Source organism: Dichomitus squalens, assembly GCF_000275845.1.
Source record: "Dichomitus squalens LYAD-421 SS1 unplaced genomic scaffold DICSQscaffold_2, whole genome shotgun sequence".
Taxonomy (NCBI): Eukaryota; Fungi; Basidiomycota; class Agaricomycetes; order Polyporales; family Polyporaceae; genus Dichomitus; species Dichomitus squalens.
Genome location: NW_006766884.1, coordinates 2126122 through 2147767, shown reverse-complemented (window position 1 = coordinate 2147767; position 21646 = coordinate 2126122). Strand labels below are relative to the sequence as shown.

The following is a 21646-nucleotide window of genomic DNA, read 5'->3' as shown; positions in this document are numbered from 1 at the left end:
CTACAGGAATACGGTTAACGAACCACAATGTTGCGAGGTATGGAGGCAGGCTTTCCTCAACGATGCACGCGAAGGAAAATGCGACATTGTCCTCGAGATCACATGGAAGTTGAGCCTGTGATGAATTGAGTTGGTTAGTATTGGGTGTCCGAGAGAAGGTAGTGCGAAGTTACCTCAGACGACGTGGTTGTGGCTTTGAATCCTGACTCATCGAGACATATATATATGATATCGTAGCCAGACTAGTTGTTAAAGAAGGGTTTATATTATACCATTCCGGAGATCAGTGTCAATGCTCGGCTGCAACACAACTAGTACATGCATATGTACATTCGCTTCGCCACTCACGTTGCTCCAAACTCGCGGTGGGCTCGCTCTCCGTGCCACAAGAACTTGGATGCTCTCCTCCTGGTGACCATCAGCTTCGACGGTAGGACGATGATGATCGAGGGTAAGACGTCGTTCTGGACGTGGAATGAGGTCGTCGGTCTGGCCGCTGCCAGGATAGTAGCGGGTAATGAGACCGTCAGCTGTAGCCTGCCACAGACACTGGCAGTGCGTTATTCAGAACGAGATCGACGAACGTACTGAACTACCGAAATGGTAGCTGTATCGCTGAATGTGAACAAAGTTCATGGCCTCGGAAGTACCCGCTTACTGCTAAATAAACCGCTCGCTTCTCATCTTCCTTCCACCGACTGCAAGCACCATTCACCATGTCCCGGGCGCGACAAGGACCAGGCGCAGCCACGTTCGGCGACTCCTACGTGATTCCCAGTGCAGTGCTCGAGGACATAGACGGCTCCTCGACGTGGTTGGCCGCCAGCAACCACTTGAGCGACACCCTGAAGTTACCTGGTCAGTATATGCCTCGTGTACACCGGCCATCTCGAACTGATCACGCACCATCCGTTCCGTAGACTTGACTACTAGACATGGCCTGAAGAAGGTGCATGCTCGTTTCAACGAGATCTACAAGAAGCTCAACGCCACCTATACGTCCGCCCAGAGGCAAGGCAACGAGAAGGTCATGGGTGGCATGGTGGGCATCATGGCCAAGATGTGCGCCGATGCCCTCCTGAGGGATAAGCTGTTTGAGAAAGGTGGGTCGGACAGTGGCTGTGCGCTAGGGGCATCGCGGATAACGTCTCGGTGCCAGGTCTTCTAGAGAAGGTGATGCCACTCCTCGAATTCGACTCGACGCTTCATCTCGCGCTGAATGCGCTCGCGATGGTCACCCACCATGGAGGACTCGAAGCACGCCAGGCGATCGCGCGGCGCAACAGGACGCTCGTGGAAGTCTTCCGAGACCACCCAGACGATCTGAAGCTTGCAGAGCTCGCCATCATCACTCTCGCCCACGCTACAGAAGCGTTCATCGCTTGCGAAGACAAGCCTCGCCTCGCGGACCTGAAAGATATCGTCATCCACTCCGTATTGCAAACCACCGTCGACGTCTTCCGCAAACGAGTGGACTCGCATGAGCTGCTGACGCACGGGCTCGGCCTCCTCGCGTCCGCGACCCAGCACTGCTCGAAGGACTGCAAGGCCATCCCCGGCCTGACGAACCTCATCGCAGCCTTCTTGCGATGCAACAACCTCAACACCCGCGCGACCGCCCTCGGGGGAATCCTCCGTCTCCCCATCTCCGAATGCGAGCCGGACGAGCTATACTTTGACCCCAACAGCATAATGCGCGCCGTCATGGAGGGTCCCCCAGACCACCTCCTCGACATCCTTTACGACTACGGCCTCAATCGGACCGAGGCGCACGTCTACACCGCCGTCAGCATGGAATACCAGAAGGCCATGATGCAGTGCGTGCAGGACCACGACCTGCACGCGCTCGGCAAGCGGCTCTTCGCCATCATCCTGCAGACCGAATTCTCCATCGCAGAGGGCGGCTTCCAGGCTGACAACGGCGAGGTGGTGACGGGCATCCCGGGGCTGCCCTTCGCGTACTGGACGGACGCGCTCCCCGCGGCCGCCAAAGCGCTTCGCGAGCGCGCGAACGGCAGCGCGGCCGACCTCGACGAGGCGGACGTCGTCGAGATGAAGTTCTACATCGTCCGCCAGCGGCTCCCCCAGGCGCTCGCGCTCGCACACCGCGCGGTGCAGCGCAACCCGTGCCTCGCCTATGCGCACTATGTCCTCAGCATGAGCGCGGACGCGGAGCAGGGCCTGCGCGCGGTGAAGAAGGGGCTCCGGTGCCCGGACGTGACCCCGTTCCTGCGCTGCCAGATACTCTGGCGCGCGACGGGCCACGCGGGGCAGCAGGGGCTCCGGATCTTGAAGGAGGCGGGGGACGGCGACGTGCAGGCGCGCGCGGAGGGTGCGGCGTTCTTGATGTCCGCCTGGGAGGACGCGAAGACGTTTATCTCCGACGCGCCCCCCGACGCGCGGCACATGCTGGAGATGCTGGGGTGGTATGTGCTTCTGACGGTGGTTATCCGGGGGCCGGAGCTGAGCGAGGAGCTGAAGGAGCTCGATGTGAGTGAGGGTTTGCACATTCTGATTATTCTGAGCCGTGCCTCCGGACTCACCATGCGTGCTTCTAGCCCGCGCGCAGGAAGATCAAGGCCGCCATCGACTTCATGAAGTGGATGGGATATCCGATCAAGAGGAAGCAGATGAACATGGCCCGCGAGCTCGTCTTTGAGCTCTACACACCCGGAGCGCGGGAATGGGGCGCCGTCGTAGAGCGCTTTAACGACCTTGATGTGTCTGTCGAGGGCGACACGCCATTGTCGCCTGCGGACGCGGAAGACGAGCTGGCGGCATGGCTCGACAACGTAGACCTAGAGGATGGCGACGTTGCTAGACATGGACACGGGCGTGGGCGGCGGCGAGCGAACGCTCCGTCGAGCACCGGAAGTGGGACGAGCGGGTACGAGCTCTACCGCTGTTCGTGGTGCGGGAACCCGAGCGCCGTGCTCAGGAGATGCGGAGGGTGCGCCAAGACGAGGTACGTGGTAATCGGGATATTGTGTGGCAGGTGCGCATCCTAAAACGCACTCTTGGGATTCTTCTATCCAGGTACTGCGACTCGGGATGTCAGAAGTCGCACTGGGCGGAGCACAAAGTGGACTGCAGTGGAAAGAAGAAGTGAAATGTTGCCTGAGTACCCTTGTACGAGGTGATACCGCGCCTGTCGTTCCAGTGCTTGTAAGGGGCGTCAGCCGGCTTCCCAGCATACTTGTGTAAGACTAGCTGAACTCCCCTGCAGGGTCTGAGTGTCAGAAGCAACGCCGTGCTGTAGAAGTACTGGTATAGATACTTACGTCGTGAACCCCTGAGGCTAGTCAGACAAGTACTAGAGTAGGCCGCACTAGGACAGCGTGCGCAGACGCTGTAGTGGGAAGCTCGGATGTATCCGGAGGCCGCACCGGGGATGAAACCGGGACTGGTTTGTCGGCCAGGTGGGTCGTGTCGCGTCGAGTAACGTGTGACTGATGGCGTCTGACCACTCTTCGGCCTCCGGCCCGAGCGGCGAGTACATCGGCCGGTCTTCGCCTCGCTCAGCGTTCTCCGCACCGCAGCTGCCGACCTTCCGCAGCTCTGAGAGCGTGCTGCTCGATGGAGGTTGTCCTGCGAAGTGCTCTCTTTGATTCTTTGACAAATCCCGGTTTGTTCTGTTGATGGTACACGGGTGTCTCAGATACCCAAGAGACCTCCTGACGCAAGAGGATCAATTAGTGGCCGGCTTACCACACAGTATCCGACCGGCCAAAGGTCGATGTTGTTGCTGATACAGGCCGCTTCAAGAAAGTGAAATTGACATGGTCTGCGTCGGAGTGTAGGTCATCTGCTCTGTATGTCAGTAATATATCCCGAGGCGCTCTTCCCGGACTCACATCCATGAGTAAAGTGAGTCGAGCCGCTCTTCCGATCGCGCTCGCTGACCGTCGTTGTTGATAGCAGTCGGAGGTGTGTACACGAACGACACGCTCCGATTGCATACGAATCCCGCGCGGGAAGAGAGGCCGATCGTAAACTAACCCTGCAGACGAAGCTTCCCGATACGGAGAGTATGTCGTCTCCACTCGACGGTGACGAAGTCGCGACTTCTCGAACGTCATGCGCGCGCGTCCGTATACCGGGCCTTTGGTAGGTGGCATGTGGAGCGAACGCGTCCTCCCAGACCGGGAAATACGCTGACGGATGCGGGACATATTCACTGTACATCGCGGTCGCATGGAAGGCAGCTCAAGGCGGCCGCGTCAGGTTCGCCGATTGCGTCGCTCGAGCGCGCGTCCGCCGCTGCAGACTCCTCGGCCCGCGTCCTGCAAGCTATCATCACCAGTCGACACTTCCTGTCCCCTGCCCGAGGATGGAAGCAGATCGCAGGACTGCAGCTGCCTGTATCGCGATCTTGGGCGCGATCCTCGCTGGGGTTCCAGCCGATGCGTACGCAGCACCCTGTCGATTCAGAGCTGCCGCGACAAGGAAGACACCCGCCGTGCGTCGCATTGATGTGCGGTGCGCCGCGCCCGTCGCACTCCCCGCGTTCCATGTGCGGCCTGCCATCTTCAGCCCATCTTTTTTCTTTTCTCGCTTATGGCGGGCGGCGCAACGAGAATGCCCCGTGGTGCACAGGACGCAAGAGAACTGTCTCAGCTATTGCAATTAGTACGTGAATCTCCTCTGCTTGTCACGACGATCTGCTCGAAGGCGTTCACCAGGGTACTGCCACAGCAACAGTTGCGGTGCGGTGCGGCACTGGTGTCCGCGTCCTGTTCGCCATTGCCGTAAACGCCGCGCTCTACCAACCTCTCCCTGGAGTCCGCGCTCGTCGCAATCGCGTCCGTCCAATAGCCCATGTCCAGCACGGACGCGCGCCGTCCATCCGTCCGCTGCGCAGAACCGCCGGAAGTCCCAGCAGACGGGCAGGAGATTCATAAGTCCCATTCTTCGCGTCGCCTTGGACATGTCCTGTCATTACAACCCAGGGTCCTCGCACTTTCCCTGCCAAAGCAGATAAATGATAGTTCAGCTGCCACGCTCAGGGTCCGAAGCCCCGTTCGACACAGGCGCTCGTCGCCCGGGCGAGCGTCCAATCCCGAGTTCAGCAGCAGGGTCGACGGCGTATCTTGGGTGAGATCTCGCGGGCTGGCTCCCTTCTTCTCGCGGTGATTCGTGATCTTGTGATCCCTGACAGGATGCGACGTGTTGAAGACGGAAGGAACGACACAGCGCGCGCACCGCTCGCGCCTTGGCGAACGATGGGGGAGCGGCCCCGGATGGCAGCTGGGATAGTTGGGATGATTCGGGCATGGGATGCTCGGGAACAAGCACTTCCTGAGCGGCTAGGTACGGCCTGTAGGCAGAAGGCGCGGGCGTCCTCCCGTGGATCGTGGAGATGGACGTACGCGGGGTGTTTCGACGTTGAAGTGTGGTCACCTAGTGAATGTTTGAGGACGAAGTGTCCGATCGCTCGTGGCCCTGCGTGCGATCTGGCGGAACAAGAGCTTGAGAAGATGCCCTTGTGCGTCGCGAAGGTGCTTGCCCATAGCTTACGGTGTGGGTTACAAAGACATTCGAGCGTGTCACTAGACTTGTAGGTGAGTAGAGGCATCGGTGATGCGATTTAAAATGTACGAGATGCCAATGCGAACGCTGGTTCATCCACTGCGACCTTCACGGGATAGGGATCCGAACGTCAGCGCAGTTTCGGGCACGCGACGCGTCCGAGCGAGCCCAAGTGCTAAGTAAAGGCATGTCGATTGCGGGGCGCCTGTAGGGTGGTGGTCGATATCAGCTCGTCATATGCGAGCGCGCTGAAACCGACTCGGTCTGTAGCGGCCTCGCGCAGTGCGCGTCGGTGATGCGAGTGGGCCCGCGGCGATGGAAGTGGAGGACGAGCTCCATGGTATGATTCACACTCTGACCTCTTTTCCTGTAAATGCGACTGTCGGACTGCGATTGTAAAGCGATATATGCCGACGGGTCGATGACAAACGTACCAGCTCGATCCTAGCTCTCTAGGCTCCAAAAACATGATGCGCCTCTGCGGCGGCCTGATGGCGCACAGTAAGCATTAGTTTTACAGAGAGTCGTAAAAGTGAAATCCCTCCGGACCTCGATACCGCGCGAGCGGCCGGTAGCACAGGGCCTAAGCTCCAATCCGCATCGCAATGAGAGGGAGTCGGGCTTTGATGACCTGATAACCCCGCATGAGCTGGAGTCTACAAGTGATAGCGATTGCGACCCCTCTAACGCAAAGGCTAATCACAGCCAGGAACGCACCACGGTCGCGCAGCGCCCTGGACCAAAGTCGCTATGTCGCACGTTGATGGTGGGGCCGTCGACTGCCGTCAGTACGACCGTCACGGGATAGCGCACTACAGGACGGTGCAGTTAGCCCAGTTAGATTACGCACTGGACGAGAATAGCTCGCGCGGGACCCAGGCTGGCGATGCGCAGGAGGGCTGAGGTACATAGTTAGCTGGTCATGGATGATGTCACTGGTGTGCCTACTTACCTCTGCGAGGTGTTCTGAGACACGCCTGCGCGCGACAAATCACGTCCTTCGCGACGTTGACGTTGCGGGGATGCTTCTTGCAAGTTCTGCAGCAGGGCGGCTGGGTGTCAGTCTAAGTTAGGGGCCACGCTAACCCGTTGGAGGTAGGTCGGCGCGAGGACACGAGCCTCTCCACGAGCTGAGCTGGCACGGCACGCGGGGCGACGGCGTCGAGAGTGGATACGTGTGCACGAGCTGGCAGGAGCGACTTACTGAATGGATGTACGGCGTCGTCAGCCGGATGAGCTCTCGTGAGCGGGTCCTGCTGTCGGACACGATCGACCAGCTGCCCGCGCACGCCGACGGGCGTCTTGCTGACAAGACACGCACTGTAATCGTCACGAGTTCACGCTCGTCAGCTGCACCGAGCACCCGAGACGTGCAGCGCTTCGGGGAAGCTCTCGAAGCTCTCGAGCCTCGACCCCCGGGGGGGCATGGAACCAGAGCACAGACTGGCACGCGCACGTCAGAACGCTGGAGTCAGCTTCCAGCGAGCGCGCGCTCCACGTCCGGGAACGCGAATGCGCCTGCCCCCTACTGACGACGCGCCAACCCGACAGGGTGCGCAATGAATGTCGCGAATCACGCGCACGAGCGACACGTCTCGTCACTGCGCCGGACGCTGACATGGACGCGGCGCAGTGGCCGCATCGCCAGATCAGCTGCCGTCGCCCGCTGCGCTCGGACGTGTCATAGCGATTGGAAAACGCACCCGAGTTACGCTGCTGCGCGGAGGGAATGTGTCCCCGGTCCCGCAGGTCGGCCGAACAGCCAAGTGCCCAGGCCGGATCCCGTGGGGCGATGGCTTCCATGCTGTTCGCGCGAGGTGTCCAGAACCTGCGGCGCGGGCTACATATGAGCGAATAGATGACTTGTTGCGAGTCGCAAAGCCGAGTGGCGGGCGCGCGCACGCAGGAGATGGTTGGCGTGTTTACTGTTTCTTCAATTCGATGCGTATCCGCTACAATTACACTATCTATGTGCAGGCGATTGATGATGCAACACGAGATGAGCAGGAGGAATGGAGCGAGGCAATGGATGGGAGATGGAGAGCGAACAGATGGAGCGGGCCGGAGGGAGATGCGCCAATTAATGCAAGCACCGGCGTCGGCTGCTGCAAGTCCGAAATGTGCAGTAAAAAATATCGTTGGTAGTGAGATAGCAGAAAGGAGAGCAGAGCAGAGCAATAGCGAGTGTGGTATGCCTAGAGGCAGGCGAGATTATGGATGGTACAGCTGTATGCGTATGCGGACCCATATCGAGGCGTCGTCGGGGCGATGCGATGAAGAATAAGTTACGCCGGTCGCGCGTGTTCGGCATTGCGGTGCGCGAGGCGAAGGCAGGTTTTGTACAGCGAAGTCGAAGAAAGCCGGCAACCGCGAACGCGCTTATGCACGTATAGGAACCGACATCGCCGGCGCGAGCGTATTGTGGTACGCTGGCGAGGCCGATACGTGCGGTTGCGAGTGGAAGTGGGGCATGGGGAAGGAGCGGATGATGTTTGACAGCGCGGACATGCGATGATGGGAGTTGTGATTATGGTGCGACGCGTCTTCATGTGAGAACTCGATAGGTGCAGCCTTGCCGGGGAGCGAGATGGCAACCGTCGGCGCGGAGACGGGCGAGGGAGTGCGGGGGAGGGAAACAGACTCGAACGAGGACTCGGAGTCGACGTCCATGTCGCTAGAGTCAGTTGACCAGCGCGAGTTGATGGGGGAGCTCTCGCGGCGACGGTGGCGCTGGTGGGGAAGGCGCGTCTGCGCGTGGTGTGGGGCAGAGCGCGCGAGGAGCGCGTCATGGTGTGCAAGGAGATCGGCTTCGGAGACGGAAAGCTCAAAGTCGAGGACGTCGAGGAACTCGCGCTCTATCCGGCCGATGTCACGCTTGCCGAAGACTCCGGTGCAGAGCGCCCAGTGGACGTTCTTGAGTGTGGAGTCGTTCAGGTACTGAAGGCGCGAGGTTAGCGTCGAGTAGTGAATGACGTAGGGTGAAGGCAACGTACTTTGTTCGCGAGAATGAGTGCACCGAGGAAGACGCGCTCGTTGGCCCATTGCTCGAGCGCGATCTGAATGTGTGGCTTGGCCCTGTTGATGTAGACGAGGGTCACCAAGAGGGCGGGGACCTTGATCTCAGCCTTGTGGAGGACATCGGTCACGAACTTGAGGAACTTGGATTGTTCCGAGTGGCGTGACATTGAGCGGCCGCGAGAGGACGATGAAGCGCGGCCCAATGCATAGTCGACGGTCTCAACAACCGTATCGACGAGGTGTTCTGAAGAGAAGTAGGATACATGAGCTTCCTGTTTCGGACTGTGTAGGACATTGTGTACTCACCGATGAGGGTACGGCTCATCTCGATCTCGACCAGCTCCATGAGGGCAGGGGAGTGGAGGGAGGGATCGACGAGGCTTGCTGGGTGTACTGGTGACCCGACCATTGCTATTGTGTTGCTATGGAGGAGGAGGGGCTGGAGGAGCTGATGGCTGAGGAAGCGGATCGCTGGGGGGGCGGGATGGGGGAGGCAGGGCCATGGAGGAGGAGCTTATAAAACTGCGGGAGGCAAGGGAGAGACTGACACGACGGGAGTGGGATGGGCGAGATCTGAGATCCGATTGGAATGAATGCCGTCCGAGGCGAGAGGACAGGACAGACGCGCAGCTGCCGACAGGCGCCCGGCAGGGTCTTCCGCGGGCGGTCGGGCCCTGGGCTGATTGACCCCACCCGGGTTGACTCACCGCTCTTTCCGACGCGCCTTCAGCCTCCGTAAGCACCCCGACGCCATCCGTAAGCGATGCCAGATTCCTCAGATCTCTCTTTCTCGCACAACGCCCAATTGTTGCAAATCAAGGCGCTCCCTGCCACCCGCCCCGTCATTCTTCCTCCTGTCTCCTAAGCAGCCCTTCAACAAGCACTTGGCCGCTGATTCGCAATACTGTGTCTGTTAGCCTGGACGACATCAGTCTACTTGGGAATCTTCATCACAGCACGCTCTCGTTCATCCCGCCGAGCCCCCTTCTCGACCGATCTATGCCCAGGCCCGAGTCCTACAGAGCCCCGGCGCTGGTTGCCCAGGCCGGGGAATGCGCCTGCTAATTGCAGACAGCTGTCCACCTTATCGGGCTCAGAGTCCAGCCCCAGGCCTGTTCTGCGAGCATGCCCGGCGTGATCACTTTGGTCCACACCTCCTGCTCGTTTCCGGTCTACGTTCGAAATATCCGGATGCAGCCGCTTCCCCCCCGGTTGGACGCACCCATCGACGCGCTCCTTCGCCAGCCCGAATCCCGATTTCCGCATTCGCCTTCCCCTCCCACGGACCGTCTTCCCAGTCCAGCTTCCTTTCCCCACTTCCGGAATACATGCACGCAGATAGGCATGTACCCTGCGCCAGATTGGCAGTCGTTGAACTGTACGCACAGTAATTGCGCATCTGTCTACTAATAGATCCTACGTCGATAGTCTCAATACCTCCCCACGCTTGTATCGTCTGCTTCCAAGCAACCTGGCGGGCAGCACGCTCCCCAGCGCTGTAAAGCAAATGCAATTAGCATCCGGCGTTAGCAACGCCCACGATAAATGCGATAAATATGTCCGCATGCGATATATTCCACGTCGGCAGGCCCTGGGCGCCAGACCGGCAGCACAGGATCTCGGGCAGTCCGACTCGAGTGGACTTTGCTCTGCACGCGCCATCAAATTAAATGCGAGCCAGTTTGCCGAGTGGCGACAAGCTGTCGCAGACCCGCAACGCCCTCCGGGGCGACGTGTCCGCGGCAGGCACCCACCGGCGCGACGAGACGCGTGCGCTGCGGCTGACTTGCCACTTTGCAATCTGAGACTATGCAGCCATCACTGGGGCCCTCGGCGTCGGGTGCTGGGTCAGTACACTTCAGTCAGTGGCCAGGTGGGGCTGCAGAACGTGCATCGTGCGGTCTGTATGGAAGCGCATTCGCAGTCGGAACGCGTCTGCGTCGTCTGCGGGCCCTGCGCATGCCCACTGCGTACGGATGGTTCGCGAGGCATCAGCCGCAGTCCCGCAGATGGCAGCGCGAATCGCTTCGTCTCCATTTACCCAGCACAATTCGTAGAATGAACCATAAGCGCGAGCTTGAGGTTTCTCTGCGGGCCGCGTGGCGCGTAGAAACCCCAACATGCTACCATCGCCTACATTCCGATTCGCCGCACGCGTCGTGAAGGTCGCGACAGGATACCGCACTCCGTTTCGCCGCACGTCGCAGACACGTATCATATCGCCGAGAATTCTACAACACGGTACCCCGTTTCTCAAAGCGGCGCCATGCCCATCTGCCGACAGGCCATCTCGCCCGACCATGACCGTTCGATTCGATTTCGGAATTCGGATTGTATCGCGACTCTTCATGTGCAGTCCCCAATTATGAGCTGCTTCCATGTCACCCGCCAGTAGCCGGCGCGGCCTCCGAGTCACTCCACGTCATCTCTCCGAGGAGTCAGTTGCATCTTCACGCCTCGCTCCCAACTTTGGGCGCGCCTTCGAGTGGGTTCGGACGACAACGAAAGCGGTTGGTAAGCAACGGGCAACGAGGTTTACACGTAAGTGTGGTAAGCGAGTTGGTAAGTCATCGACACCGATTCGGACGGCGTCTGCTATGTATGCCTTACATAACTATACTACGTTCATCTTGCACGATCGGCGACCATGAGGTGAGGATGGAATACGACTGCAGTGGCAGGTCTGGGGAAGACACGCTTTGGCAAGGGCTACCATGGTATTTCTCGGAAGCTTCTGGACGCCACTCATTTATCCCGTTGCTCACCGCCGCGCGCTCGCTGGTGTCTACAATGTACATCACATCCTGTCGCTAAGCGCGGAGTCGACTTCCAATCCCTGCAGCTGCCTCCTATCGTCACGCGTGCGTCTCTTCCTTTCGCACATCTCGCGCATGGGCAGCGTGCCCAAAACAGAACGTCCCCTGCATTCCATGGCAGCCTTCGCTCTCACCCTCGCCTTCTCGTCAACCTTCGCACGCAGGAGAACCAGCTGCTTCTCCACTCTGTGGCGCCCACAGAAGGCCCCCTCGAAAGGCAGCGTCTCCCATCGCCCGCGCTGCAGAAGATAGAAGACGGTGGCGCGCCTACCTGTCCGCGATGAATCCGAGGGCGGACGAAGGCCCACAGCCGCCGCCGACCTCGCACCTCATGCGATCGGCCGACGCCAACGAGACTAGACCAGCGGTGCGGAGCAGCACGGAGGCGGAGGCTCGGACTCGGACTCAAGCGGTGGGCGGGCGTACAATCGCTATCGAGATCGGTCCCGGCGCCTGAGCCTCCCGCATTCCGCATCTAAACGCCGATGGCGATCTCTGGTCCAGGAACGGAAGGCGCTGCTCCTGCCTCATCCGGGTGCCGAGGCAAAATGGGCCGGCGGCTCTTTGCCCTGTCCGGATTCGGATTCGGACTCGGGTGCGGATTTGGCAGGCGTGGCCGGTCGGCGCGCGCCTTGGCGGCAGACGCGTCGCTCGTCGACCGGACGACCCGACGTGCGTCGGATTTTTCGCTTCGGCTATGGATCATGGGGTCTGTTGTTCGCGTCAATGGAGGCGGGCGTGTTGGGGATGCAATATAGGCTGAGGTGGAGAGATGGGCAGCGCTAGGTGAGTGATCGCAGCGTTGAACAGCGTAAGCAGCTGCTGACAGAGACGGTGTCCTCGGACAACTCATTCTTATTTCATATCACACCAAAAGTGGTCCCAGATTCAAGACCGGTAGCGAAGTACGCGTGCCACTATTGCTGGAAATTTGTACCACCCGGGATGGACTCTCGCGGCTGGGACGGCGAATATCATCGAACTTCACGTCACATCAGGCTCGCGTACTAACAAAGGCCCTTTGTCTCTTTTGTTCGTAGCCGAAGACAGGCGATGTGGTCTGTCTGATGATTGGCACGAAATGAGTCGCGATCACGACACCGTGCGCGACGCGTCGCAGGGTACGCGAACTCTTTGTCCTCCCAAAAGGCTCAAGTTGACAGGTTACGCCAGTCTTCTCGATCTCTCTTATCAGCTGCCTCGCTAAAGGCCCTTCGTCCGTGCTTACGATCATCAATCGCAACGGAGACTGACATGACGCGAGCCGAGCCCATTGTCCACCCAAAATAGCCAACTGTTGCATGTATTTATTCCTCGCGTACTCGACGTGACGCGCTTGGCGTCTTGACTCGCGCCGACCGCAACTCCACTCTCGAATAGACAAGTCCAACACGCAAGTCGTTCGCGACGTCGAGTCGCTTCGAGTCCCCCTCGCTTGAGAACTATGTCACCCACGAAATCAGGGACAGCCTGGGCTTTTGGTCTGCTGAATCCGTCTTAGCGGTGGGTGCCGCGGGCGACGAGCCCGCCCTCCGCGACACGCAACGTCGGGACCTGTGGCGCCCGCCAACCGGAAGATACTCACAGGGCTTCGCCGGGTTACGGGTCACTAACGACTACAACTATATCCATAGATGCTCCTTAGAGATGTCAAACAGGGAATGTTCAGCATTGACCCGGCGTGCGCCACCGCCAAACAACGTTGCTCGCTACCCAGCATATGGAAGCTAATCTGGAGAGTCGGCAAGGCCCCGCCCGGAGCGTCCTCCCTGTCTAACGTCTAACATTCCAACCCTGCCTCGCCGCAGGTGTCGACCTCCCCGGGACCATTCCCACCCATCAACAGCTCCATCTCTGCCCATATGGCGAGTTGCATGCGACGTGGCTACCAATCGCTGTACCAATACATATGTTGAAACATAGCCAGCTCGCCGCCGAGGAGTCCAAGTCCATCAACACCGGACGGCGTCTCCCGCTCGCCAGCTAATGCCAACACCAGCAGCCTCAATCGGTGCATCGCTTAACCGCAGCCCGTCAGCGCAGCACAGCAGTCCGCCGCACTCGCACATCACTTGCGCGCATGCGTTTCGCCGGGTTCATCCCGATGCCCAAGCCCAAGACCGAGTCCGCGGATCTGTGCGCACGGATGGTCAGACTCCGAATCAACAGCCAGTGAGTGCACTGGGCTCTGGAAACGCTCACGCCCGCTGTCCGAAGTTTGGGACATCAGCTAAAGGGTCGCTAGCTCGCCCGCTGAACCCTACACGAGAGAGGCCTCTTGTGTTGGAGTCTAGCGTGCAGCGGATGGTAGTCTTGGGATTTTGCCCAACTTTTAGCGAATGTTTGCGCGCTGATTTCAGAGGGGACCCGTGAGCTAGACGGCGGTTCGAGCTTGATGAATGGCCGACCAGTACGACCGAGGAACGGTGGGCTTGCGAGACGATTTACTGTCCCTCGTTGGCTGGAGCTGAGTCTAGCGCATGACGATTCGGTCTCCACATACTTCATGACCCTTCTGAGCGGCCATATACCCTGCAACGCTCATTGATGATCCTCAGTGATGCAGTAGCAAATGGGACTCGCCACGAGGCTTAGGAGGCGCTGGACATGCCGCTAGGGTCGATATCGGGCTAGTTGATGAGCACGTTCATGATCCAGCTTTATCGGTACCGCATGGGTGCACAACGTCGAGGTGTTCCAACGCAAGCCGTAAGTGCGCGAGAGCAAGAAAAAGAGCTGATTATGATACAGTGGTAGCGGGATCACAAGAAAAGCGTAACATGTAGTACATACAAGATGCGATGGTTCATGCTGAAACATCCTCTCAGCCGCCTATATTCCACAGAACAACCCCATTCATGACAAAGCGGGACCACCAGCATGCGCGCCCCGCCACGACGACCCTGCACAGTGCAGTATTGGGGTCACTGATTGGGCGCGGCGGGGGCGGGCGCAGCGCCGGGCTTCGCTTTCGGCTTGGAGTTCTTGCTGCCCTTTGGTCGACCGCGGGGGCGCTTGACAGGCTGGCCGTCTGTGGCGAGCTCATCACCCGGGCGCTTCGTCCCTGTCGCGTTGTTGGCGGCCTCCGCTTGTAATCGAAGCGCCTTGAGATATCTGGTGACGAGGAGGCGTGCAGCGGAGCGTGACAAGCGACCATAAGCGCGAGAGTCGACGGAGCGCGGGGCGGATGAGAACATCAGTAAGATGATTGGAGGGAGAAACAAAGGCAGAGTTCCAGACGTCAGACTCGGCTAGTGATGGGAGCATGACGTGAGAACGTAGTACGCACTCTGCGGATTTCTCTTCGAGGGTTGTTTGAAGGCTCGGTAGTGGCGGCTGGCCGAGCTCTTGCCGTAGCCGATCTACATCTTGCTTTGCGACGGCGTACTCCCCCTCAGTGATATTCCTGATCTTCGATTGGAGGTCATTTACTCTACACTCATACGGTCAATTTCACCGGGAAGGAGTGAGGGTTGAAATGAAGCACTGACTCTTTACTAAGGCTTGCTTCGGCGAGGTCGGCCTGGCCGGGAAGGGAAAGATGGTTAGGGAGAGGATGCCTGATACGGTAGTGTGAAACCATCTCGAACCTTATCCCGATCTTCGTTGACCTGCGATTCAGGGATGTCAACATGGGGACGCAAGTCGCACGAGGGAGGCGGCAATATGACATCGGACGGGGCTCACCTCACGTAGGCAATTCAGCAGCCGTGATCGCTCGCTCTCGAGCCTGACGCGACATATCCGTAAGTTCCCTCCATATGTCCGACGAGAGCTGCACGGATGCGGAAGCAGTTGGACGTACTTGTTCTTTTGCTCCTTAAGGTCTTGGATGGCCTTGTTCTTCTGCTCTAGCGCGGCGTGTGCGGAGAGAATGTGTGCAGTGTGGAGTTGTAGTGTCAATGCATGTTTCCTTCACAAGACGAACGCCATCCCACGTGATGAGGCGCGATCGAGGATATGCCGTGCGCCGCCGGACAAGATTCGCCCCAGAGGTAGGAGGGATGTCGAGTGACAGGAACCCGAGCCCACGCCGCAGCAGGAGAGGGTTACGCGGCGAAGGAAGGAAGCGTCGAGATGTGGCCGAATGTGCAAGGAGGAAGACGGAAGATTATGATCGTTATAACAAGGCGAACATCAGCATGTGGAATTGTGCCAAAAAGGAGGTGAGAAGGCGACTGACTTGAGCTCAGCGGTTTTGGCGAGGTGGACGAGGTTCTTTGTCCAGTCGCCGGTGGCGAGGATAGGCGTAGGGACGGGGGAGGAGGACGAGGCCTGGGCAGACGAGCCCGCAGTTGTCGTCGCCATGGATTTGGATTTGGATATGTCGGGCGAAATGCGAAATGCGAAATGACTGCTGTGGGGGTTTCTGGGGGAGAGGTCGCCCTAGCCGCGCCCTCCGGGAACTGTCCCGCTTTTTTCCACTCTTCTCCCACGCTTTCCCCCTTCCTGGTTGGCTCCGTCGTTTATTCCACGCGAGCACTTGACTGCCAACCTTGTCCTCGACTTATTTCTTTCCAGTTTGCGCAACGTTCAGATCGACGTCTTGGTAAGGCTCAACTCGACAAACACACAGTTACCAGGGCAGGCCTGTCCACTACTGATATATAACCGTTCACAGGTCGTCCTACTTAGCATGCTGGATCGCCTTCAATAACCTCATTTTGAACTCAGGCAATCCCGATAGGCAGCATGATGGCATACCGAATCTACGGAGCTCTAGGCACGACTGTTCGAAATCCTTGTTTTGATGCTACTCAACAGAAAGCCTGGCTCTGTAGCCTGTTATCATACTTACGATCCAGTGAGTGTTCTGCTCAAGTCTCGACCGCATTGTCTGATGGCTGTCTTCAATTCCTTCTAGGTTCTCATGGTAGCCGTGGCCGTTCCAGAGCGACCTGCGCGTGTTAGCTCGGGTCCGGTCCGTGTTTTTCCAGCCTGCATGCAACATATGGCCATTACAGTGGACAACAGTTCAGGCGCTACCGAACCGGTCACGCACGGCCGAACTTCAAGGCACATCACAAATGATTGCACCTCCAGGCTTATCATATGCCATTGCTCGAACGAGTTGCATCTCACTTAGGCTAGCTTCTGAATGTCGATGCATGTCCAGTATCAATCTGCCCGAGACCCGCCCGGACCACTACCCGTCCTAGGCAACGCCGGTGTAGACCTCGCCCTTCTTCTTCCTAGTACCAATGGGTTCGCTACGGACTACCGACCTCAGAAAATCTCATGGCACCTTCCGAGCGTTCATTACCCTTCTACATGCTTCCCGAAACAGCTCTTCAGCCGTGCTGAGCGCGATCCCGTCCGGGGCCCTCGCGTTCTCTTCCGGTTGCTTCTAAAGTATGTACATACCCACGGAGGGTCGTACGTACATCATCAACATGACGTAGGACGGATTCGCGCTCACCCGGCGGGAGCTTCTCGGTCGTCGGGCGCCGCGGTCACCGTTAGTACTTGTTCATTTGCGTCTGTATACTGTCCTGCAGCCCATTTCGGGTTACTTAAAATCGACTGGTATTATGGCGTTATACTACTCGACAAGGTAGGCACTACTTCAGAGCAGGTGGGTTGGCGGACAGCTGCTATCGGGCATCTGCGGCCGAGCCGCTGTCCTTCCGCTGCTTGATCTCGAAGTATGGGCTCTTGTAGATCGTAAAAGTCGCCTGAGCACCTGACGTTGTACCCGAAGGTGGGGTGGCAGCAGTGCTCGGCAAAGCTAAAGCGGACGTGGAAGACATCGTGCTACTGGCTATGGTCTCTGACGATGCCTCCATGGTCCCCGAAGAGCCTGCCAGAGACGACCCCGGACTATCGTCCCCCTCGGTGCTAGAAAATGTAGCGGTGGCGGATGCTGAGGCGGGACTCGTGGCAGCGAAGGTTGAAGTTGAAGTCGCTTCCGCAGACTGAGCACTTGACGACGGCATGCTGGTCTCTGACGACGGTGTACTACTGGTCGCCGACGTCTCGAATATAGATGTGGATGCAGGCGGCTCGGACGGCCGATAGTTCGGTGGGGTCGGCTTGTCTGCAGATCGTTTCTTTCCCATCATCACCGCCCGCGTCGGGGACGACTGCAGCGCGGCGACGTTGGTGGGACAGCTCAGTGGTCCAGGTGCCATGCTGTCTCTCGTACTCTCCACCGTGACTGACCCGCCGGCTGAGGTAGGAATGTATGTCACGGTAACTGCAAGAATTGCGGTCAACCGGGTAAGTAAGAGCGGGGGAGCATATAGAGCACTTACGCCAAACTTGGTAAGATGAACCCTCGTCGACCCATGGGACTGTGACCCCCATTCGTCCACTCGAGAGATCGAAGTCTTCACCAAAGACGACTGAGGCAGTGTAAGTACCCAATCAACGATGGATCCATGTTTTGCTTACGAGGTGTAGATTGATTGTTGTACGCCAGCGTTAGAAGAGAATGTCCAGGGTTGGCGGGCATATTGAAGGAGTCCCTGAATCACATTTAGCAAGTCGATTACCGCCACTTACGCGTCGGACATTTGTGCCACATACCAGATCACATTCTGTTTCTCGCCTCGAAACCAGGTTGTGCCGGCGTCAGGACTCAGAATAGCGTCGTAATTACCCGCCGCCACAGTGTATGGAACGATGCCATACGTGGTGAGCACGATAACAAAGGTAGCGAGACGTTTCATGAGGCGACAGGCGCAAGAGGGTTCTGAAGCCGACAACTGAGATTGTAAGTGAGTTTGTCCAGCAGGATCTTGCAGGTTGGAGACTCAATTGTAAATTACTTCCTCTACATATAGGTCTGTGCAAAGTAAATGATGATTCTTGTTGGAGAGAAAGGTAGGCCCATTGGCGGTTGGCACGTGCGACCCGCCTCATTTGCGGGTGAACGAGCGCGTCGCGCCCCAATGGAGTCCCTGTCCGAGCTGCGTAACAACGAACGAATTTGGATCACTGTAAGTATTCTGATTGACAGTTGGTGAAACGCTCATCCAATCGCCGACCACAAAGGCGCCATTGGTATGTAACGTCTGTATTGATAGGCATGCTGGCGCGCTCCTTGCGAATAGTCCGCCAGATCTCATAGGGCGGGAACGTAGGTTCTGGTTCCCGACCACAAAAGAAGACAGGTTTACTCTGCGGTTCTCGCTTGCAGGCGTTGCTAGGACCGCGCGGGTGACTGGACGCAGAAATGCATGTTCGGCAAAAGGCTTTCCACGATGCACACTCAGTAAGACTGAACATTCCTACGATGCCATCAGAACAACTCCTCGTGAATAACGTTAGGTATGGACGACACGGCTCCATGTCTTGCACATGGAGACCAAGCCGTATCTCATAACTGCGGCTTTATAGCGGCTATAAAGCATGAGCATCGGGGCGCTTTCTTGTATCAGACTAACATCCACAAAACAACACAAACCTGTAGTAGGTGTCCTGGCAAGCATCGAACAACGGATCATTCAGAGACACGATGCACGCGGGTCCCAAATTGTCTAGTCAATCGATGAGAATGCACGTCTGATGTCGCCGCCAGTTCCTGGGATCTTCCCGCCGCCGACAGAACACGTTGAACTATTTCTGACTTCTAGCGTTGTTGGATGGCATAGGCTGAGCCACAGCGTCCAGATACCCTAACTCAGCGTCACGGTATCGGGCTGATCAGCGAGACAGCTTGTTAGGGAGGAACGACTGGAAAAAGGTTCGAAGAGGAATTGAAACTGATATGAACACTCTTCCTCCTGCTCGCACTGGATTAGTGATCTAGTACTGGGGTGGAGGCCCCTTCATGTTCCTTGTCCCTGGTGTAGTGGGCGCTATCTCTTCAAGTTGCCGGTTTACGACATCGCCACCGCCCCGGCATCTGCTCTTCCTAAGTCACCCTTCCTCCACACATTACACCCTCATATTGTCCTCAGCTGCACCAAGCTTCATCGTCAATACAATGGCGGCTGCTTCTCAAGTGTTAACTTTGCGAGGGAAGGTATATGCACACTCGGGTTGCGCTTTCATCCCAATCTGACTGAAATCGTACGTCAGCGGGCCTGGCGCCCCCGGAATACCCCCGGTTCGACAGGGTGAAAAGCGCGTTCAACGGTCGCACCGTGGAAATGGGACTTGACTGTTGAATATCCCCCGTCAATTATCCGCGGGCGCAACGTGTTTTTACATCCGTAAAGGTTTTCCACCTGGGACGCTAAGCTGAACGGGGGTATTCCACGGTTGCTCTTGGTGTCCGCAACCAAGTCTGCGTGTGCCGGCCTGTAAGGGCCGGCGCCTGACATACCCGATTAGGACGAACATCGCGCTTTGTCGCGATCGCAACAAAGCCCTTTGGGCTCAGTGGCTCCCGCCACCATAGATCTCTTTCTCTCTTTCTCTCGTTTGTATTTCTCTGTTCCTTTCTCTGATGTAGATCTCAAGTAGTATAAGAAGGCCTGTACTTAGAGGGGAGTTGCCCCAGCGTTCGAGATATACGACTCTACCCACTCACCCTCTCGTGTGTCTCTTACTCTCTCGTGTTCTCGGACGACTTCAACCTCGGCTACTCTCGGCAAGCTATCGCTTACCTCTCACGCCCTCTTGAAGCGCCCGAAGTCTCACATTTTTTGAGTGTTTTCTTTTCTCATATCTCTATTTCTCACTGCGTCGGCTTGATCACCCGATCGCTTTAGAATCATACCGGTTCATTGACATGTCGACATACAACAACTTTTACCAGGGTACGCGGACCTTTTGGAAGGCGGCCGCTACCCCGGGGTCGGGAACACAGGCTCCCGAGCCTCGTGAGTTTGAAGCAATCGGTGAGTTGCCCAACTCTAACTTTCTCCCACCTGCCGAGCAGAGCAAGGTGACCCCTGTCTACCCGAGTCCCCCACTTTTCGCGGCTACAGACATTGAGCTTAGCGTGAAGTGGGGAATTCAGGATTACGATATGATCGTGGACAGGGATGTCGGGAGGAGGGTGACACGGAAAGTTGCGCAGGCGATTCGCGAAGGGGCTATGATCCCCAACGTTGAGAGCCTGTTGTACCGTGGTCACCGAAGGATGCGCGGGGGTACGCCCACGGCGTCCCACCCAGGCACGACACCAGATGTCACAGTGCCGTCAGCCAGGTCTGAGATCGCCGTTGAGGCTGATACTTGACCTGAGGACGACTCTGAAGAGGACGAGACGACGGAAGTCAGTACTCTCCTCTATTCAGAGGATGTCCAGCTCGCAGAAGAAGGCGACGGCATCGGAGGACATGATGCCGTAGAGGGGGACTTGGGAGCGGACGAAAGCTCTTCGGTCTCCTCTGACCAATGGAAGGTGGTACGGGCGCGACGCAGCCCAGAGCCACAAACCACGGACATTCTGCCCGTGGTAACTCGCTACTTTCCGTCCTGGTTCGATCTTTGCGACTTCGAGGACCAGCTCGGTCCTATCCCGACTGATTGGTCAAGTACCAAGACCGGGAGCCCTATTCTCCCTGAGGTTCAAGTTAGCAGTGGGGGGACCTCGCTGCTGGACGAATTCTGGTAGGAGGTGGACTCTAGTGACGAGGACGGCGCATTGCAGCGCGCGATAGCCAACTCCATTCGTACGGCTGAAGCAGAAGTCACTAGGCAGACAGGCATAGAATCTAGGCCTTTGGAAGTCATGGCGACCTTAGTGGAAGTGATCTCTGAAGAGGAGAAGGAGCCCGAGGCTCCAACTGGCCAGAGCAGCCGGTACACTTCTAAACAGAAAGGGAAGCATGTACCACGTACCTCGCAGCAGCGTGAATTCCTTAAGCAATTTGTTAGCGGGCACACTAGGAGGAGTGCTACTCCGGCGCCGGAGCGATCAGATAAGAAGAGTTCAGAATCGAAACCTGTCAAGACAGGTCCTGCCCGGTTCAAAAGGGAGTCTTCCCAAGTGCCTGATGGAGGATGGTTCCGGGATAGCACCAGGGGCGGAGGGCGTGGACCTCCGAGTTCCCCATCAGATTCCAGCTCGGACGACTCGGAAAGCTCTAGCTCGAGTTCAGATAGTACTAGTTCATCAGGATACAATAGCGATAGCTCGTCCGCCTCGGACAAATCGCAGAAAGGCAAATCGTCGGCGGAGAAAAGGCACCGCAAGAAGCAGAAGCATCGGACTAAGCGTCTAAAAAGGGCTCTTGCAGGCGTGAAAATCAAGCACCCATTTACCTGGCCTGGAACTCCGGATCTGGATCTCTTTGATCAATGGATTTATGAGGTAGATACATATTGTGAAATACACGGTCTCGATGATGAGCTCGCGCTCAAAATCGTGGTACAATTCCTGTCGG

At 57.7% G+C, this 21646-nt stretch overlaps 7 protein-coding genes across 7 annotated transcripts; 4 read left to right on the top strand and 3 right to left on the bottom strand.

Moving 5' to 3' along the window:
* Positions 1 to 716: 716 nt before the first annotated feature.
* On the top strand, positions 717 to 3008 carry DICSQDRAFT_49967 (uncharacterized protein; the record flags this gene model as incomplete). The annotated part of the gene is made up of 4 exons (XM_007361545.1): positions 717 to 858; positions 921 to 1103; positions 1160 to 2490; positions 2559 to 3008. 4 exons carry the CDS (start codon positions 717 to 719, stop codon positions 3006 to 3008), a joined length of 2106 nt encoding a protein of 701 aa, XP_007361607.1.
* A 4455-nt stretch (positions 3009 to 7463) lies between these two features.
* On the bottom strand, positions 7464 to 9023 carry DICSQDRAFT_159290 (uncharacterized protein). The gene is made up of 3 exons (XM_007361544.1): positions 8854 to 9023; positions 8523 to 8791; positions 7464 to 8466 (listed from the first exon to the last, which is right to left on the bottom strand). Exons 1-3 carry the CDS (start codon positions 8954 to 8956, stop codon positions 7909 to 7911), a joined length of 930 nt encoding a protein of 309 aa, XP_007361606.1. The 5' UTR covers positions 8957 to 9023; the 3' UTR covers positions 7464 to 7908.
* Positions 9024 to 11623: 2600 nt separating this feature from the next.
* Positions 11624 to 12751, top strand: DICSQDRAFT_152299 (uncharacterized protein). Its single transcript, XM_007361543.1, has 3 exons — positions 11624 to 12149; positions 12241 to 12484; positions 12537 to 12751. The coding sequence occupies exon 1, from the start codon at positions 11849 to 11851 to the stop codon at positions 12119 to 12121; it is 273 nt and encodes a 90-aa protein (XP_007361605.1). The 5' UTR covers positions 11624 to 11848; the 3' UTR covers positions 12122 to 12149; positions 12241 to 12484; positions 12537 to 12751.
* Positions 12752 to 14098: 1347 nt separating this feature from the next.
* DICSQDRAFT_152298 (uncharacterized protein) lies at positions 14099 to 15671 on the bottom strand (the record flags this gene model as incomplete). The annotated part of the gene is made up of 7 exons (XM_007361542.1): positions 14099 to 14477; positions 14653 to 14796; positions 14855 to 14886; positions 14954 to 14974; positions 15051 to 15093; positions 15169 to 15276; positions 15547 to 15671. The coding sequence occupies 7 exons, from the start codon at positions 15669 to 15671 to the stop codon at positions 14288 to 14290; spliced, it is 663 nt and encodes a 220-aa protein (XP_007361604.1). The 3' UTR covers positions 14099 to 14287.
* Positions 15672 to 15896: 225 nt separating this feature from the next.
* On the top strand, positions 15897 to 16553 carry DICSQDRAFT_132471 (uncharacterized protein). The gene is made up of 2 exons (XM_007361541.1): positions 15897 to 16167; positions 16228 to 16553. Exons 1-2 carry the CDS (start codon positions 16114 to 16116, stop codon positions 16447 to 16449), a joined length of 276 nt encoding a protein of 91 aa, XP_007361603.1. The 5' UTR covers positions 15897 to 16113; the 3' UTR covers positions 16450 to 16553.
* A 404-nt stretch (positions 16554 to 16957) lies between these two features.
* On the bottom strand, positions 16958 to 18034 carry DICSQDRAFT_166035 (uncharacterized protein; the record flags this gene model as incomplete). The annotated part of the gene is made up of 4 exons (XM_007361540.1): positions 16958 to 17559; positions 17618 to 17707; positions 17757 to 17830; positions 17892 to 18034. The coding sequence occupies 4 exons, from the start codon at positions 18032 to 18034 to the stop codon at positions 16958 to 16960; spliced, it is 909 nt and encodes a 302-aa protein (XP_007361602.1).
* Positions 18035 to 20043: 2009 nt separating this feature from the next.
* DICSQDRAFT_166034 (uncharacterized protein) lies at positions 20044 to 20874 on the top strand (the record flags this gene model as incomplete). Its single annotated transcript, XM_007361539.1, has 2 exons — positions 20044 to 20451; positions 20503 to 20874. The coding sequence occupies 2 exons, from the start codon at positions 20044 to 20046 to the stop codon at positions 20872 to 20874; spliced, it is 780 nt and encodes a 259-aa protein (XP_007361601.1).
* Positions 20875 to 21646: the final 772 nt, after the last annotated feature.

What these genes read in the sequence shown, in the direction of transcription:
- DICSQDRAFT_132471 (XM_007361541.1), top strand. Translation starts at nt 16,114, where the DNA reads ATGCTACTCAACAGAAAGCCTGGCTCTGTAGCCTGTTATCATACTTAC. An exon ending in GTTATCATACTTACGATCCA is followed by an intron (nt 16,168 to 16,227) that starts GTGAGTGTTCTG and finishes AATTCCTTCTAG; the next exon opens with GTTCTCATGGTAGCCGTGGC.
- DICSQDRAFT_152299 (XM_007361543.1), top strand. Translation starts at nt 11,849, where the DNA reads ATGGCGATCTCTGGTCCAGGAACGGAAGGCGCTGCTCCTGCCTCATCC.
- DICSQDRAFT_159290 (XM_007361544.1), bottom strand. Translation starts at nt 8,956, where the DNA reads ATGGTCGGGTCACCAGTACACCCAGCAAGCCTCGTCGATCCCTCCCTC. An exon ending in GATGAGCCGTACCCTCATCG is followed by an intron (nt 8,792 to 8,853) that starts GTGAGTACACAA and finishes ACTTCTCTTCAG; the next exon opens with AACACCTCGTCGATACGGTT. An exon ending in CACTCATTCTCGCGAACAAA is followed by an intron (nt 8,467 to 8,522) that starts GTACGTTGCCTT and finishes TCGCGCCTTCAG; the next exon opens with TACCTGAACGACTCCACACT.